At 41.1% G+C, this 19,082-nt stretch overlaps 1 protein-coding gene across 1 annotated transcript in view; it reads left to right on the top strand.

Annotated features, from left to right (window-relative positions):
* The window catches only part of LOC124144703, a 44,994-nt gene extending 26,382 nt beyond the window's left edge, over window positions 1–18,612 (top strand). Inside the window, exons 2-4 of the mRNA XM_046514239.2 lie at window positions 11,095–11,186; window positions 15,049–15,098; window positions 17,131–18,612. Coding sequence (XP_046370195.1) covers window positions 11,095–11,186; window positions 15,049–15,098; window positions 17,131–17,391 — 403 coding nt within the window. The 3' untranslated portion in view covers window positions 17,392–18,612. The remainder of the gene's footprint in view (window positions 1–11,094; window positions 11,187–15,048; window positions 15,099–17,130) is intronic.
* Window positions 18,613–19,082: the final 470 nt, after the last annotated feature.

Raw genomic sequence — 19,082 nt, 5'->3', positions numbered from 1 at the left:
TTCAGTCTACAAAACATCGCCGCAAGGCACATTCACAAGGACCTATTTTCAACATCTCTCTAAACAAATTTACCTGATCTCAATTGATGTGTTTGTGGGGCCTTTGAAACTGCCGGCTAGGTACTATAACTTCAAACATTAATTATTCATCAACAAAAAGAACGAATCTGCATATCCATGCTTGTGAAAATGTCCCAAGAGAGAGAACTTTTGGTCATGGTTTTTCCCTCAGATTCCGTGGTAACCAAAGTGACCCCTTTGTAGAATGAAATAGGTAAAAACAACCATTGTTCATTAACTGGTTATTAAGTTGATAGGGACTGATGTTTAGGTATGTACAATGTCCTCCCAGGTGCTGGATATAGGCCGCGACGTGTCACCGTCCCATGTGTTAATTCCGCAATCAATATATGGTGGCAACAAAGCAGGATGTGTGTCGTATCCAAGTAAGAAGACAATTAAACGCTTCATCACAAAGGGCTGCAAGTTATTGAGACAAAGCAACTGGGGCAGGCCGGTATTGCTGGCATCACTGTGTCATATAGCTGTGATACCACTAGTGTGTTGGGGCACTATGTGTTATAGCTGGGATACCACGAGTAGGGGAGGGCACTATGTGATATAGCTGTGATACCACTAGTGTGTTGGGGCACTATGTGTTATAGCTGGGATACCACGAATAGGGGAGGGCACTATGTGATATAGCTGTGATACCACTAGTGTGTTGGGGCACTATGTGTTATAGCTGGGATACCACGAGTAGGGGAGGGCACTATGTGATATAGCTGTGATACAACTAGTGTGTTGGGGCACTATGTGTTATAGCTGGGATACCACGAATAGGGGAGGGCACTATGTGATATAACTGGGATACCACGAGTAGGGGAGGGCACTATGTGATATAGCTGGGATACCACTAGTGTGTTGGGGCACTATGTGATATAGCTGGGATACCACTAGTGTGTTGGGGCACTATGTGATATAGCTTGGATACCACGAGTAGGGGAGAGCACTATGTGATATAGCTGTGACACCACGAGTAGGGGAGGGCACTATGTGATATAGCTGTGACACCATGAGTAGGGGAGGGCACTATGTGATATAGCTGTGACACCACGAGTAGGGGAGGGCACTATGTGATATAGCTGGGATACCACTAGTGTGTTGGGGCACAATGTGATATAGCTGTGATACCACGAGTAGGGGAGGGCACTATGTAATATAGCTGTGATACCACTAGTGTGTTGGGGCACAATGTGATATAGCTGTGATACCACCAGTGTGTTGGGGCACTAAGTAATATAACTGGGATACCACCAGTGTGTTGGGGCACTATGTAATATAACCCTCATACCACTAGTGTGTTGGGGCACTATGTAATATAACCCTCATACCACCCGTGTGTTGGAGCACTATGTAATATAACTGGGATACCACCAGTGTGTTGGGGCACTATGTAATATAACCCTCATACCACCAGTGTGTTGGGGCACTATGTGATATAACTGGGATACCACCAGTGTGTTGGGGCACTATGCAATATAACTGTGATACCACTTGTGTGTTGGGGCACTATGTAATATAACCCTCATACCACCAGTGCGTTGGGGCACTATGTAATATAACTGGGATACCACCAGTGTGTTGGGGCACTATGTAATATAACCCTCATACCACCAGTGTGTTGGGGCACTATGTAATATAGCTCTGATACCACCGGTGTGTTGGGGCACTATGTGATATAACTGGGATACCACCAGTGTGTTGGGGCACTATGTAATATAACCCTCATACCACTAGTGTGTTGGGGCACTATGTAATATAACCCTCATACCACCCGTGTGTTGGAGCACTATGTAATATAACTGGGATACCACCAGTGTGTTGGGGCACTATGTAATATAACCCTCATACCACCAGTGTGTTGGGGCACTATGTGATATAACTGGGATACCACCAGTGTGTTGGGGCACTATGCAATATAACTGTGATACCACTTGTGTGTTGGGGCACTATGTAATATAACCCTCATACCACCAGTGCGTTGGGGCACTATGTAATATAACTGGGATACCACCAGTGTGTTGGGGCACTATGTAATATAACCCTCATACCACCAGTGTGTTGGGGCACTATGTAATATAGCTCTGATACCACCGGTGTGTTGGGGCACTATGTGATATAACTGGGATACCACCAGTGTGTTGGGGCACTATGCAATATAACTGTGATACCACCAGTGTGTTGGGGCACTATGTAATATAACTGGGATACCACTATTGTGTTGGGGCACTAAGTAATATAACTGGGATACCACCAGTATGTTGGGGCACTATGTATTATAACTGTGATATCACTAGTGTGTTGGGGCACTTTGTAATATAACTGGGATACCACTAGTGTGTTGGGGCACTATGTAATATAACTGTGATACCACGAGTAGGGGAGGGCACTTTGTAATATAACTGTGATACCACCAGTGTGTTGGGGCACTATGTGATATAACTCTGATACCACAAGTGTGTTAGGGCACTATGTGATATAACTGTGATACCACCAGTGTGTTGAGGCACTATGTCATGTAGCTCTGATACCACCAGTGTGTTGGGGCACTATGTTATATAACTGTGATACCACCAGTGTCTTGGGGCACTATGTTATATAGCTGTGATACCACTAGTGTGTTGGGGCACTATGTAATATAACTGATACCACCAGTGTGTTGGGGCACTATGTAATATAGCTGTGATACCACTAGTGTGTTGGGGCACTATGTAATATAACTGTGATACCATTTGTGTGTTGGGGCACTATGTAATATAACTGGGATACCACGAGTAGGGGAGGGCACTATGTAATATAACTGTGATACCACCAGTGTGTTGGGGCACTATGTAATATAGCTGTGATACCACTAGTGTGTTGGGGCACTATGTAATATAACTGGGATACCACGGGTAGGGGAGGGCACTATGTAATATAGCTGTGATACCACTAGTGTGTTGGGGCACTATGTAATATAACTGGGATACCACTTGTGTGTTGGGGCACTATGTGATATAACTGTGATACCACCAGTGTGTTGGGGCACTATGTAATATAACTGTGATACCACCAGTGTGTTGGGGCACTAAGTAATATAGCTCTGATACCACCAGTGTGTGTGGGCACTATGTAATAAAACTGTGATACCACCAGTGAGTTGGGGCACTATGTAATATAGCTGTGATACCACTAGAGTGTTGGAGCACTATGTAATATAGCTCTGATACCACCAGTGTGTTGGGGCACTATGTGATATAACTGTGATACCACTAGTGTGTTGGGGCACTATGTAATATAACTGTGATACCACTTGTGTGTTGGGGCACTATGTAATATAACTGTGATACCACCAGTGTGTTTGGGCACTATGTAATATAACTGGGATACCACTTGTGTGTTGGGGCACTATGTAATATAACTGGGATACCACCAGTGTTGGGGCACTATGTAATATAACTGTGATACCACCAGTGTGTTGGGGCACTATGTAATATAACTGGGATACCACTTGTGTGTTGGGGCACTATGTAATATAACTGGGATACCACTTGTGTGTTGGGGCACTAAGTAATATAACTGGGATACCACCAGTGTGTTGGGGCACTATGTAATATAACTGGGATACCACTAGTGTGTTGGGGCACTATGTAATATAACTGTGATACCACCAGTGTGTTGGGGCACTATGTAATATAACTGGGATACCACCAGTGTGTTGGAGCACTAAGTAATATAACTGGGATACCACTAGTGGAGGAAGTTACTATGTAATATAACTATTATATCCTTAATGTGTTTGGACACTATGCAATATTCCGGAAATACTTTTAGTGTGATATGACACTATGTAATATTGCAGAAATACCACCAGTGTGATATGACACTATGTAAAATTGCAGAAATACCACCAGTGTGATATGACACTATGTAATATTGCAGAAATACCACCAGTGTGATATGACACTATGTAATATTGCAGAAATACCACCAGTGTGATGTCACGTTATGCATTATTGCAGTGATACTATTAGTGTGATATGACACAATGTAATATTGCAGAAATACCACTGGTGTGATATGACACAAGGTAATATTGCAGAAATACCACTAGTGTGATGTGACATTATGTAATATTGCAGTGATACTATCAGTGTTTGTTTGTTTGTTTCTTGTTTAACGCCACACTCAGCAATATTCCAGCTACATGACGGCGGTCTGTAAATAAACGAGACTGGACCAGACATTCCAGTGATTGACATCATGAACATCGATCAACGCATTTGGGATACGATGACATGCATCAACCAAGTCAGCGAGCCTGACCACCCGATCCCGTTGGTCGCCTCTTTTTACGGCAAGCATGGGTTGCTGAAGACCTCTTCTACCTCGGATCTTCACGGGTCACTATCAGTGTGATATGACACTATGTAATATAGCAGTGATGCTATCAGTGGGATATGACACTATGTAATATAGCAGTGATATTATTAGTGTGATATGTCACTATGTAATATAGCAGTGATACTATTAGTGTGATATGTCACTATGTAATATAGCAGTGATACTATCAGTGTGATATGTCACTATGTAATATAGCAGTAATACTATTAGTGTGATATGTCACTTTGTGGTATAGCAGTGATACTATTAGTGTGATATGTCACTATGTAACATAGCAGTGATACTATTAGTGTGATATTTCACTAAAAAAAGTACGTAATATAGCAGTGTATCTCCATTCACCTCAATACACGTATTCCATTTGTCCTTCAAGCTTTTCATACCACTTTTATAGAAATCCGCAGATTGGCCCTCTAACCACGCCTCTGTGGCAGCCTTTATGTCCTCGTCATCCTGGAAGCGTCTTCCACGTAGGGCAGATTTCATTTGCCGGAACAGGAAATAGTCACTGGGGGCTAAGTGTGGGCTGTAGGGTGGGTGATTTAACTGTTCTAATCCACATTCACATGTGGCGGTCTGTGCAATTCTCGACTTGTGAACCGGAGTTTTGTCTTGTAAAAGTAGATGGTTGAGTGCGAAACTTCCTCTGAGGCGGAGACTTGGGTTACTTCCATTGCATGGATTCCTATTAAGTTTCTGGTTCCCAGTGGTGGATCCATGTTTCATCACCTGTCACTAGACGAGATAGAAATCCGGCTTCATCAGCAGTATAGAGATCCAGGAGGCCTCGACAACTTTCAGTTCTCTGATGGCGATCTTGAGCTCTGAGGTTTTTAGGTACCCATCTTGCAGATACCTTGGACATACCAAGATGCTCATGAATAATGGTTCCAACAGTTCCAACTGATATTTGGAATTCCCTAGAAAGTTCAGATACTTTCAGTCTTTCAAAATTCTTCTTTCTATTGCAGCAATGGTTTCCGGTTGGGTGGTATCTGAAGGCCTGCCTGACCTTAGGTCATCCTCTATGGACTCCCTACCCCTTTTAAACTGTAGAGACCAACGGCAAACTGTGGAATAGTCAGGAGCATCCTTACCAATCACTTTACCCATGCGATCATAAATTTCTTTTGCTTTGCATCCCTCCTTGGTAAAGAACTTTATTACAGAGCGTTGTTCATGTTTAAGAGAATCTGTGATTGTGACCACCCATAGGTTAATGAAACCATCACATTTAACTTATTGTTGTGTCTGGAACTTGTTATGACACGTGTCAACCCCTCGTTATGACTAGTGTCACATCTGCCACAAGTTGACATTGTTTGTGTAAACACAAATGCCCAAGTTGCAATAGTTATTGAACGCCCCTCGTACACCAGGAATAACATTATTATCATAGACCGGAAATAATTTCTCCTTGGGGAAATTCGTTACGGAAACGATTCTCGAGGTGCATATAGTGGTTTTGCCTATGATATTACTGAATATCTGACATTTTTTCGTTAGATGTCTTTGATGTTTGAAAGATAATAATTTTGAAAGTATAGTTGGCAGGGAACGATGTTTTCCACGGTAAACCGTCTTACGATCTTTATTATATTGCAATTATTTCATGACAATCGTCGATGTATTTTCATCGTTATCAAATATGATGCATAATAGTTCATCGTATATGCATGTTAGTTCATAGTTATCAAATATGATGCATGATGTAACTTCGTTATCAACTATTATGTCATATTTCATCGTTGTCAAATACGACGTATATTTTTCTTCTTTGTCAAAAACGACGTTTATTTCATCATTTTCAGATACGACGTATATTCATAGTTATCAAACATGATGCATATTTCAACGTTGTCTAATACGGCGTATTTTTCACCATTGTCAAATACGTCGTTGTCGGATGAGTCAAAACATGTATTCATTTAACGTTACAAAACTTATTTTTACTCTCTAATAGGAACCAGTAATCCCGTTCTGCAAGCACACACACACATTCCTCTTCAATGATATGAATACGTGTATATACATCACAACTAGGAAGTTGTATTGCTTTCTTGACATTTTAGGACGTATCTTCTATGTTGGGTCGAGACGTTCCTGACCTGAAATAATAACATAAAAACGCTTGTTTCAATATGTATGAGGACTTCTATTTACAGCATTTTACATGCGTCAATTGAAATAAATACACCTCAGTGTATTCTGATACGCATATACAACGCCTTCTGAATGAGCGGATTTGTAGCTGCACAAAATATACATGTAAAACCTTTTAATCAGCATCTGTATACATTGGATGAGTAGTCGGGTGTCTGTTGGGGTGGGGTGTATAGGGTTGGGATGGGGGTGGGGGGTAGGGTGTATAGGGTTGGGATGGGGGTGGGGGGGTAGGGTGTATAGGGTTGGGATGGGGGTGGGGGGTAGGGTGTATAGGGTTGGGTTGGGGTGGGGTGGGGTGTAAATGGTTGGGGTAGGGTGTATAGGGTGGGATGGGGGTGGGGGGTAGGGTGTATAGGGTTGGGATGGGGATGGGGGTAGGGTGTATAGGGTTGGGTTGGGTTGGGGGTAGGGTGTATAGGGTTGGGATGGGGGTGGGGTGTATAGGGTTGGGATGGGGTAGGGGGGTAGGGTGTATAGGGTTGGGTTGGGGTGGGGGTCTGAGTAACTAATAGAGATATCTCTAACAGTCAGGATCATGTCAATCGGCTAACAAAACGTATTTGCCTGGAAACATAACTTCGATGGTATTAACTCTGCATATCTCTATCACCTTTCCAAAGGACTTAAACTATTATCTTTATTTCGATTCAATTCTATAAATCGTTATGTAGTGTTGGCCATCGACCCATGGTCACAATCATGGTTATACATGAGGATAAGACGTTTAAGACTTGAATAATACATGATGTACATCGACAAGTTTTGTATAACATTACCATTCGTAGATGACATTCACATATCCAATTTCTGTCTTGACGGTAATTTGTAGCAATTATCGTAAAATATTTATTTTGAATACATGATAATGTTAACATACAAGTAAAAGATTGGAATTCATTTTTGTTTGTCACAAAATACACAATCCGCCGTTCTGTTGGCTCTTTACAATAACGCTCCGTTTCAAGTCTAAGATTGTGTGACCCACATATATTATTTATATCTCCCTGATGTATGGGGATCAGATGGCCAGGTCTGGTGGCTGGACTGACTGCTTATCGTCGTACCCCGAAGGCGAGGACTGTTGATGAAGCCTAAGTAACTGGGTTGCCTGGTATAACTGTAATACTGTTAAATACGGCGTTAAAACCAACTGACTCACCCACCCACACACTCACTGACCCAACCAATACCCACTCACTCACTCACTCACTCACTCTCTCTCTCACTCACTCACTCACTCACTCACTCACTCACTCACTCACGCACTCACTCACTCACTCACTCACTCACTCACTCACCCACCCACCCACTCACTCACTCACTCACTCACTCACTCACTCACTCACTCACTCACAGCTTTAATCTGCTGGGAGGAATATTACCCACAAACCTTACTGGCATGGCCATTTTATCTCTCACCGCTGTGTCATCACTCCGTTCTTGAGATACGCGTCTTTCTTTAGCTGCTCCTCGCACACTTAATGGAGGCAATATCTGCTAAGCGAACTGCGGTGCCTTTGACCGCGGGGCTACATATGTGCCCCAAGCGACTTTTATTTAAATGCCGATATTTTATGTCGTGTATTTAGAGAACGTTTGCTTCAATATCCCGTGTCAAAGCATGTCCTAGTAAACGCTTCATTTAAAAAAGCATTTATTTGATTCATAACTATCGCTCTTTTGTGCATAATAAAAACATTATATATCATTCCCGTTTAGTAAATGAGCACCAGTCGACAATATTACAATGAAAATATAAAAAATCTCGAAAACGCCTAGAGTTTTCTTTATCAAAACATAAAGTTACACAATTTGTTTCATGTTAAAAAATACAGGATTACCTCCATTCGCACGAGCGTCTAATCGATGCATTTCAAATAGTTATTTGTTTGATTACATTTTTGGAGCCCCCCAAGCAATATGGCTGCCAACTCGACCGGATTTATGACGTCCATTACACGGTTTCCCACTCCCGTTCGGGTCGCATTGCCTACCAATCATCTCCAGCTATTGGTGCTTGATTTATTAGCGTCTTCCTTGGGTAGTAGTTATAGTTAATTCATTACATTTAACGCGTCCTTATCACTGCCACAAACCGCCTGTCCTCATCCGTCATTTTGCATGCAATCTGTCTAACACTACCCTAACTCAGAGCTGAACCATTGTCCGCCGTTTATAAAGATCGAAAGAATAGAGCTGCGCCAATCAGCTAAATAACCTGTCTATAACTATGTTCAGTCTACACTGAATGTGTATCGATTATCATTCAATCACGATACACGGCATAGTGTAGAAATAAACTTAGTGATTATTAAGATTATGAGATTCCACCACGACCACAACTGCATTTACATACGGGTATTGATGGGGTTGTCATCATTGCTGCATTAACTTGTGTTGCCTATAACGACGGGGTTGCTCCGAGGCAGTGAGGTTGAACTAAGCGTAGTCCACACAGTCAGTGAATATTGTCAAGCTCTTGTGGTCTCTGCTCTGGGAATTGGGTCACGTGCTTTCAATCTCGTCTTCGTGAATTATGTAATCAAGAATTATTTCCTGTGGTGGATCTCTGGATTGCTACCAATGGAAAACATGTCAGATACTTTGAACTGCACTGACAATTAATACCCCGGCTCTTCTGTCACGTGTGTTTTCACCATCCGCAAGCCAGCGTCCCACCGTCACGGTGTTTCAAAGGGTGTGTGTGAGAGAGAGAGGGAGAGAGAGAGAGAGAGAGAGAGAGAGGGAAGAGAGTGAAAGATTGAGAGAGAGACAGAGAGAGTGTTGGGGGGGGGGGGGGGGGGGGGGGGGGGTCTGTGTGTTTGGTGTCCTTAGGTTCTTTACAAAACGCAGATATGTCATTCGGTACACCCATTATATTAATCAATGAGCCTTATTCAATGTTTTTATTGACGCAAATGTTGCTCACAACATACCTAGCAGCTCTCAGTAATCAGAATATATGAATAAAATATGACATTTTTTTGTGTTCTTAATGTTTTAATTATAATATTTTGACATTTGACCATGAACTCAATTTACCATTTCCAAGATGGCGTAAAGGTAAATGTTCTCTAAGGAATATTTACATATAATTTTCATATTACAGACGCCCATATCTTACTTGTGCTTGAAGAGAAGGCCGGTGGGGCTGATGGTGGTGCTACTGTTTGTTTGTTTGTTGTTTAACGCCGCACTCAGCAATATTCAAGCTATATGAGGGCGATCTGTAAATAAATCGAGTCTGGACCAGACAATCCAGTGATTGACATCATGAGCATCGATCCAGGCATTTGGGATACGATGACATGACATGATCCCGTTAGTCGCCTCTTACGACAAGCATAGTCGCGTTGTGCGGCAAGCATGGGTTGCTGAAGACCTGCTTGTAGTGCTTGTTGTGCCTGTGGGTCCGTGGAAAGGCTTTGGGATGGGGGATGATTGTGTTTGTGTTGGATACGCTAAGGCTTATCTGATGCCAAGCTGTGCTGGACATGGGTTCTTAAATACCAGAATTATTTCATCTCACAATATTGACACATTGTGTTTCTCCGCCCAATCTCACACAACTTGAGATATGGAATATGCGTTATCTATATCCGAAAACTTCGATTTGGTATAAATAATGAAAAGGAAAACTATTTGTTTACGTTTGCGTGTTGCGTATGCGTGTTTACGAATGCGTATACGATTGGGGTGGGGTGTATAGGGTTGGGATGGGGTTGGGGGGTAGGGTGTATAGGGTTGGGTTGGGGTGGGGTGGGGATGGGGTGGGGGTCTGAGTAACTAATAGAGATATCTCTAACAGTCAGGATCATGTCAATCGGCTAACAAAACGTATTTGCCTGGAAACATAACTTCGATGGTATTAACTCTGCATATCTCTATCACCTTTCCAAAGGACTTAAACTATTATCTTTATTTCGATTCAATTCTATAAATCGTTATGTAGTGTTGGCCATCGACCCATGGTCACAATCATGGTTATACATGAGGATAAGATGTTTTTGACTTGAATAATACATGATGTACATCGACAAGTTTTGTATAACATTACCATTCGTAGATGACATTCACATATCCAATTTCTGTCTTGACGGTAATTTGTAGCAATTATCGTAAAATATTTATTTTGAATACATGATAATGTTAACATACAAGTAAAAGATTTGTTTACGTTTGCGTGTTGCGTATGCGTGTTTACGAATGCGTATACGATTGAATTTGCACCGATAGCCAATTTTGACTCATACGCGTACGTATACGCGATCGCAAATCATTAACAGGCGTCAATTTTGCATGGTTTACGTGGAATGTTAACGTATACGTTATCGTAAGCATAGGTATGCTCGTATATAATGTGTTTGAGGTTTTTGCATACGCAAAACCCATACGGACATACGCATCTGTATACGCAAACAAGTGTGGTTTCTGCCAGAGTGACGTGGGAGACACTAGTGACATGAGACTTGTTTGTTTCAGGCCAGTCGGAGTGCGGGATAAGAGCGGCAAAGCCTACATCACGTGTTGTTGGGAGGTCGAATTCGGCCAACAGAAAGTGGCAATAACATTCTGTAAGTATCAGCTGCTTTCTGAACTCTCTTTAGTTGTAAATGAGTGAGTTGGGTTTAACGCCGCTTTTAACGGTATTCCAGTTATATCGCGCCGTGTCAGCTTAATGTGGCAGGAAAGCCCGAAGTGATGCAGGTCTCAAACGTTTACCACTTCGGTGAAACCCACGAGCACGGGTATGGTGCTGACAAACCTAGAAACATAATCGGGGCGAACCGGGATTCCGACCCACAATCATAGGTTTCTGGTGTGTCCAAGGGACGCAACTCTGCACAGCGAATCGCGGCGCCTTAGACGACTGGGCCACCCGTGCCCCCCAGTTGAAATTAAATTGACAAGTATGGAAACTACTTCCGAAGTATCCACACAGTAGGTTTATTGACCTAGGTTTTCATGTTATTGACCTTTTATTCAAGTACCTGTTCACTTTGACTTCATATTACATCGCTTACTATATCCCATGTGCTCATAGTACGGACATGGGGGCACGGGTGGCTCAAGGCGTGCCACAAACAGATGAACGTGGGTTCGAGTCCTGATTCGCCATGATTATGTTCCTAAGTCTAAGACCGCCTCCGTGGTCTAGTGGTAGGGCGTCTGTTCGGGGAGCGGAAGGTCGGAGGTTCGATCCCCGGCCGCGTCTTACTAAAAGACATTAAAAGATGTTACTTGTTGTTACCCTGCCTGGAGGTCGGTATTTAAGGGCTAAAACAAGGACTGGTCAGTGTACTGTGTCTGAGTGGGGAGTTCATTTTAAACTGCGGCATGGTAACTCAGTGGGCTAGTCCTATGAAATTGGCATTAGTCCGTACTAGTACAACAGCCAAGCATCCCCCCCCCCCCACACACACACACACACACACGCACGCACGCACGCACGCACGCACGCACGCAATCACGCACACACGCACGCACACACACACGTCGCTATTCAACCCCATTTCACCACACCCCACCTTCTAGGATTACAGGGGCGTTTAAGTAGCCTGGTGGTTGAAGCGTTCGCTCGTCACGCCGACGACCCGGCTTCAATTCCAAACATGGGTGCAATGTATGAAGCTCATTTGTGGTGTTCCCACTGATATATTGTTAAAAGCGGCGTAAAACCATACTATTACACTCGCTCTAAGTTTACCATACGCATACTCATGTGTTCCGCTGAGGTGGTAAACGCACAAGACCTGGATCACTCCAGAGACGAGGTGATTTGAAAGACGTATTTGTTCAAAACGGCTTTTGGTTGTTTTCGGTTTACCTTGTTCAATATTGAAATACCCTTTCTCCACTGAAACCTTGAAACAAACATGTCTGTGGCACTAGTCCCACTGTACCTGAACGTTACCAGTCGTCGTAAAGATTGGGGATAACGGTAGTTTGAGAACGTGACCTAGTTGCTTGTATCATTGTGTCCCGATGAATTTGGATCGACACTTTTTCAACATTGGTTTTCTGATCCAGACTCGATTACTTACAGATATTTCTGATATAGCAAAATATGGCTGACTGTGGCGCAATACAACATTCACTTTCATATTATCACATTGGTGGACTCACAAATAGGCTCCCAATGACCTCCAAATTAAAAAGACAAGGTTGGTGTAGTGAGTGGACGCAATGACAGCTCAGAATAGATCGTACTTCTGAAAATGCTGGTACTTCAACCCTTGTACTTATGTACCGTCATATCCTGCCGAGGGGGGTGGGTGTTCAAGCCATCTTGTCATGGTTTACCTCGTCCAAACATAGATTTTGAAATATGGTGTAAATGCACGGGCAAAAGACAATACACTTGAAAAGTGGATTTGACCCAGATTACAATAGTACTGGGCTAAGAGCAGTCGCCGAAGCGCTTGGAATGTTAGGCCCATATAGCTGTAGTATTGCTCGGTGCGGTGTTAAACAATAAACAAACAAAACAATATAGAGTTAGGTTACAGGTAGATTTAACCGCCCTTAAAGGAAATTGTGGGGATTTGCAGTGATTTGAAACCTCTCACTGACCAATCAGTATCGAGTCATTTCCAAATGCATGGTAGAATGTGAATTTATTCACGTTTTGTTTGATATATAACGCCATGTTCATGAACAGTTCGAGATGTGCATTGAACAAAAACTCATACCCGCATACATCCTTGAACGTTACACCATATGGCAGTCATGTTTAGGCCAATGTCAGGCTTTCGTGTATAGTCCCTGTCTTTCACAGAGTCCTCAAAGTATCAGGAATATCTGTTCACGTGACTCATCCTTTAATAGATATGTTGAGTGAACCAAAAAGAGAACATAATAGTATAAGTAAAGTTAACATAGATGCGTCATATCAACACCTCGCAAAATAATTGTTGTAGACTGAAAAGGCAATATATATATCCCAAATAAAAAACGGTGGTTTCAAAAACCCAACCGATAAACTGGTGCAATCAAGTTCACCCATAGGCTGCGTCATGTGACTAGGCAAGCGGGGTGATGTTTGACATCACCGGGTCATATAACATCCGCCGACCCCAGCGCCGGTCTGAGAATCAAGTGCATTCATATGAAGTGTCTCCCTCTCATTGTGACAAGATGTGAATCTGGAATTTAAGACGTCTTTAAAGAGCACTTGGTGTCTTTCAAACGCACTTAGAATAATTGACAATGCATTTCCCCATGGACTTTTTACGATCTGTAATTAATACAAATACGGCACGACAATAGAGAAGAAAGTATACATTGGCTGTTTATCACGAACGAAACAAGAGACGTACCATTTCTTTGTCCCAGCTTGTCTGTCATTTACTGTGCGTATATGTGATCTAACGGCACACAAAAGTTCATCTGAGTGGTTACCGTTCCGTGAAGATTCCGGGTCAGAATTGGTCTTCAGCAACCCATGCTTGTCGTAAGAAGCGGCTAACAGGATCGGGTGCTAAGGCTCGCTGACCTGGTTGATGCATGTCATCGTATCCCAGTTACGTAGATTGATGCTCATGATGTCAATCACTGGAATGTCTGGTTCATATTCGATAATGTAGAGACTGCCGCCAAATAGCTGCAATTTTGCTGATTGCGGCGTTAAACAACAAACAAACAAACAAACAAACAAACAAACAAATGTATGTATACCAGGTCTTGCAATTGTGACCTTCACCTTGAATGGAATACAGAGGGTACGGGTGACCAGAGGTCCCCGTCTCCATCACCCACTCAGCAGAGCTGGGGTAGATTCCATTCCTAGTTTCGACACCTGCTCATTGAACTGTTAACGCTAGACACTTAGGTATCACAAAACAATTTACGCCCAACTCAACATTAGTGGGGCAAACATGGCGTGATATAGTTAAATACTGTCCCGGTGATAACTGAGGGCCCCCCAAACCCTCACCTCCCCTGAATCCTGAATATCACCTAATTCATTGATCACCGGAATACTACTTAGGAACCGATCATTTGATATTCGGGGGATGTTTTTTTTTCTGTCTTGATATTTTTTTCAGCTACAGCTGCCAGACCAGATTAATTAAAACTACAATCCAAAATATTTCATTCATAAAAATCATCTTGCAACAATGTTGTTTTTATTGACAATGTTATTGGGTTTTTTCAACAATCTGAACCATAATTAGTTTTTTCAAGAATTTTATTTTTTTATATACACACAGATACACAAACGCGCACGCCCGCAAGCACACACACACACACACACACACACACACACACACACACACACACACTCACAGATCATGGAATATTTCTTATTATCAACCTACACATTTAAGAATCTCAGTCTTCACAACAAAAACATACACACAATAAATTCATAATCCCTAACGTTTTTGTTGAGTATAATAGACTGCAACTGATGATATGGTGTGGTTGTTTCAGCTCGAGACAGTATGTGTGTGTACCTTGATGACGACCCAATCCAGACAGAAGTAAGTAGCCACAGCGAATGGAATGAAACCTATAGTTGGAGTCAGGCGTTTTAGAAATAACCTGGTACAAGGTTCAGCCGACTCGAAATTTCACCGATACGAAATATGTTTTTGTCTCTTCTCATCTAGTCTGATTTAATATTCTGTAACGAACTTAAAGTCAAAGTGAGGTAACGTTTTCTGTCTTTCCATTGACCGACACTTCCATTGCAGCATCACATAAAAAATGAAATTTATGTTTTGTAAAACATACATAAAGCAATTTGTGAAAACGAGATGCCCCAGGTGTAATATCAAGCCGCCGATATCATGATAAAGTATATAATTTCGCTTAATAACGGTTGTAGTGGTATTGGTTCACATGCAAACGTATCTGATACAGTAGTGTTGTTACACACACATTATGCTAGATTCTGCTCAATGATTTCCCAATTTTGCCACAAGTCCATGCGTTTTAAATAGCTCCGAGAGCTATGAACAGAGACAAATGCTTCAGCAAAATCAAATACGCCATGCCCCACCCTTTGTTGTTAGATATTTTTGTATAACTGACTGCAAAATAAAAACGTTATCAACTGTGCCATATCCCTATCTACATTCAAATTGTGCCTCGTTGACTTTTTCCAAATGTGTCTGCCCAAAGCACCAAACGTGTATTAATGATATAAGTGAACACTTTACTGAATATGTTACTGTGAGTTAATATAAATGTCCCCAGACCTAGATGGGATAATGTGAGGCTACTATTCTAATGAGAAGATATATTCGGGTAACTTGAACAGACACATAAAACGTCTACGACTCTAAAATATCATTTTCCATAATATGTATGTGGTATATGTTGTGTATACGGTGTATATTGTGTATACGGTATATGTTCTGTGCATTATGTATTAGTCATGTATATAGTGTATGTTGTGTATATTGTACAGTGTCTATTATGTACATGATATATACATCATGAATATGTTTATATTGTGTATATTATGTATATGATATATAAATATTGTATATTCTGTATATGCTGTAGATTGTCGATACGGTGTATACTATGTATATTATATATATTTTATGTATATTTCGTATATTTTTTATACAGTGTATATAATGTATATGGTGTATATATTACGTGTATTATGTGTAAGGTTTATGTTTGTATATGGTGAGTATTGTGTTTACGGTGTATGTTATGGTTGTGATTAACATGCATGTATAACCTTGAATTGTGCGTATGGTGTATATCGTGTATAATGTGTATATGGTGTATAATGTGTGTATAATGTATAATGTGACAATGGTGTATAATATGTATATGTTGTATAATGTGTATGTGTATATGGTGTATAATGTGTATATGTTGTATAATGTGTATGTGTATATGGTGTATAATGTGTATAATGTGTATATGGTGTATAATGTGTGTATGATGTATATTGTGATCTGAATATGATGTATAATGTGTATATGGTGTATAATGTGTGTATGATGTATAATGTGTATATGATGTATAATGTGTATATGGTGTATAATGTGTATATCGTGTATAATGTGTGTATGATGTATGTGTATATGATGTATAATGTGTATATGGTGTATAATGTGTATATGGTGTATAATGTGTGTATGATGTATAATGTGTGTATGATGTATATGGTGTCTAATGTGTATATGGTGTATAATGTCCATTCAGTGTATGTTATGTATTTGATGTGTATAATGTATATTGTGTTTATTATGTGTATTTGTGTATGGTGTGTGTTGTGTATGGTGTGTGTTGTGTATAAGTGTGTATAGTGTATATGGAGTATATTGTGTATATGATTATAGTGTGTATATGGAGTATATTGTCGGTGTATATGGTGTAGTTTGTGTATATGGAGAATATTGTGTATACGGCGTATGTTGTGTATATGGAGTATATTGTGTATACGGTGCATATTATGTATATGAAGTATATTGTGTATACGGTGTGTATACGATGTATATCGTGTATTTGGAGTATATTGGGTATACGGATATAACTATGTTACAGATGCTGATTAAGGACAAAGGATACGACGTACACATCTGGTGGGAGAACCATCTAGGAAATTTCTATATCTTCAGTGATGTGGACGTGGACAAGTCTGACAAGCCAATGGTCAATTACCTGTACATCAACGACAAGCTGGTGTCCAAGAAGAACTACAAGGAACACAAGAAGCGGCAACTGGTGCCAGAGATACCTAAAAAACCCATCGATATATACCTGGCGGAGTGCCAGATGGAGCAGCAGGAACAAGGTAGCAAGTAACTGAACTAAATCTGAACAAGGGAGGAAGTACACTCACCAACCATCTTGGAGGAGGACACAGCATGAAGCATGTTCCACGGGGACTTAGGCTCTTATCAGTGGACCCTAGATTGTCCTTCACTTACAATCATTTTGTGAATACTAGAGGTGAACTTGTTTTCCGCAAGTTTTTCAGCATGTCGAGAAAGCTGCAAAACGAAATCTTGGGCAGTTTTCAAACTGTAGAATGAACATGCACGATTTGACTATACATATTGTACATTTGGCGACGAGAAGTCACTAGATCCGATGTCACGTCCTATAGCTTACAGGCCAGATGTTATACCTATCTCACCTAGCGAACCACCTCTGTATTATATATTTCATTTGTATAACCTTCACCTGTGTTTCTACATTTATACCTGCACGGGATAAGTAAGTAAATAAGTAATACGTATGTATTTACGTCCCTTGGCCACGTAGGTCCTGCGCACAACACTTGAACTGCAGGGATAAATAAGCAACGTAACTTAGAACCATCTGAGTTTTGAAACTGTGTTAACATTTTCGTTTGGTGTTATCAATGTCATACGTGATAGACATCCAGGAAATTGGGCTTTTAGATCAAACGGGATTCGTATTTAACCTTAAGAGCACTGGTATGTTTGATTATTCATTTTCGTTCATTTGAAATGAAAAAAAAAATTCTAGTCTAGAAGAACCACTAAGACAAACTGTTTTATCGGGAATAAATACATAAGCAATTTAACCTGGTTAACTCGAACTTCTATAACTCGATTACGACGTTATGACTAGTCCCGGCAATATTCCTAATGGCGTTGGAGGTACATTCGGAATACCGCTTATGTCGATCTACGGATAACCCGATATGTTTCAGGTGTTCCCTAGGACTTCGAGTTAAGGAGGTTTGAGTCTGTGGTGCAGACATTATCCACTGACGTGTTCCCATAACGCTGTCCATAGTAGGTTTAGCTGTGACGTCACATCCCAAGATGGCGCCCATTGTGGGGCGCAACAACGTTATACACCCGCAATGTGACGTCAATAATAATAATAATACACCCCGTGACGTAATACACACCGTCAACGTAAGATTATACCGCAATGTGACATCTCTCCAAATATCAACAGGTCACACTGTTCGAGTGTATGAGGGCAACACACAGTTGTAATGTCTTATAGTTTGTATCTATGTATACAAGGAATAAACGATTTATTTAATGTTGGCTCTGTTTATTATTATTATTATTATTATTATTATTGTTGTTGTTGTTGTTGTTGTTGTTGTTGTTCATTTGAAAGCCTAAAACAGTGTTGTAAAAGGAATATATTTCTTGAACTTTTTTTCTGCACTAGTAAGCAGCAGAATTTCTGCATATGTATACAGCTGACAAAATTAACATATCGATTTTAGTGTCAACAAAATCAGTAAATGCACCTTTTTGTCACTGGACTTTCTGATACATAGGTCACTTGATTTTATGGTTATTTCACAGACCGCCCTCGAATGGCAGGAGTACTGCTAAGCAGGGTCAGGCATCAAAGAAACACTTGCTTTTTATACAAATTGTGTGAGGGGCGGATGCTTCCAGTAGAGCAGGCCATACAAACCCTTCCCGGAAACATCTGGCGTCATCACTGACTAACGGGACCCGGTCTAACGGTGTTTCGCTACATCTTCTAAACATGTC

Source organism: Haliotis rufescens, unplaced genomic scaffold (assembly GCF_023055435.1).
Source record: "Haliotis rufescens isolate VD_foot unplaced genomic scaffold, xgHalRufe1.0.p SCAF_9, whole genome shotgun sequence".
In the NCBI taxonomy this organism is placed as follows: Eukaryota; Metazoa; Mollusca; class Gastropoda; order Lepetellida; family Haliotidae; genus Haliotis; species Haliotis rufescens.
This window is presented reverse-complemented; position numbering and strand designations above follow the sequence as displayed.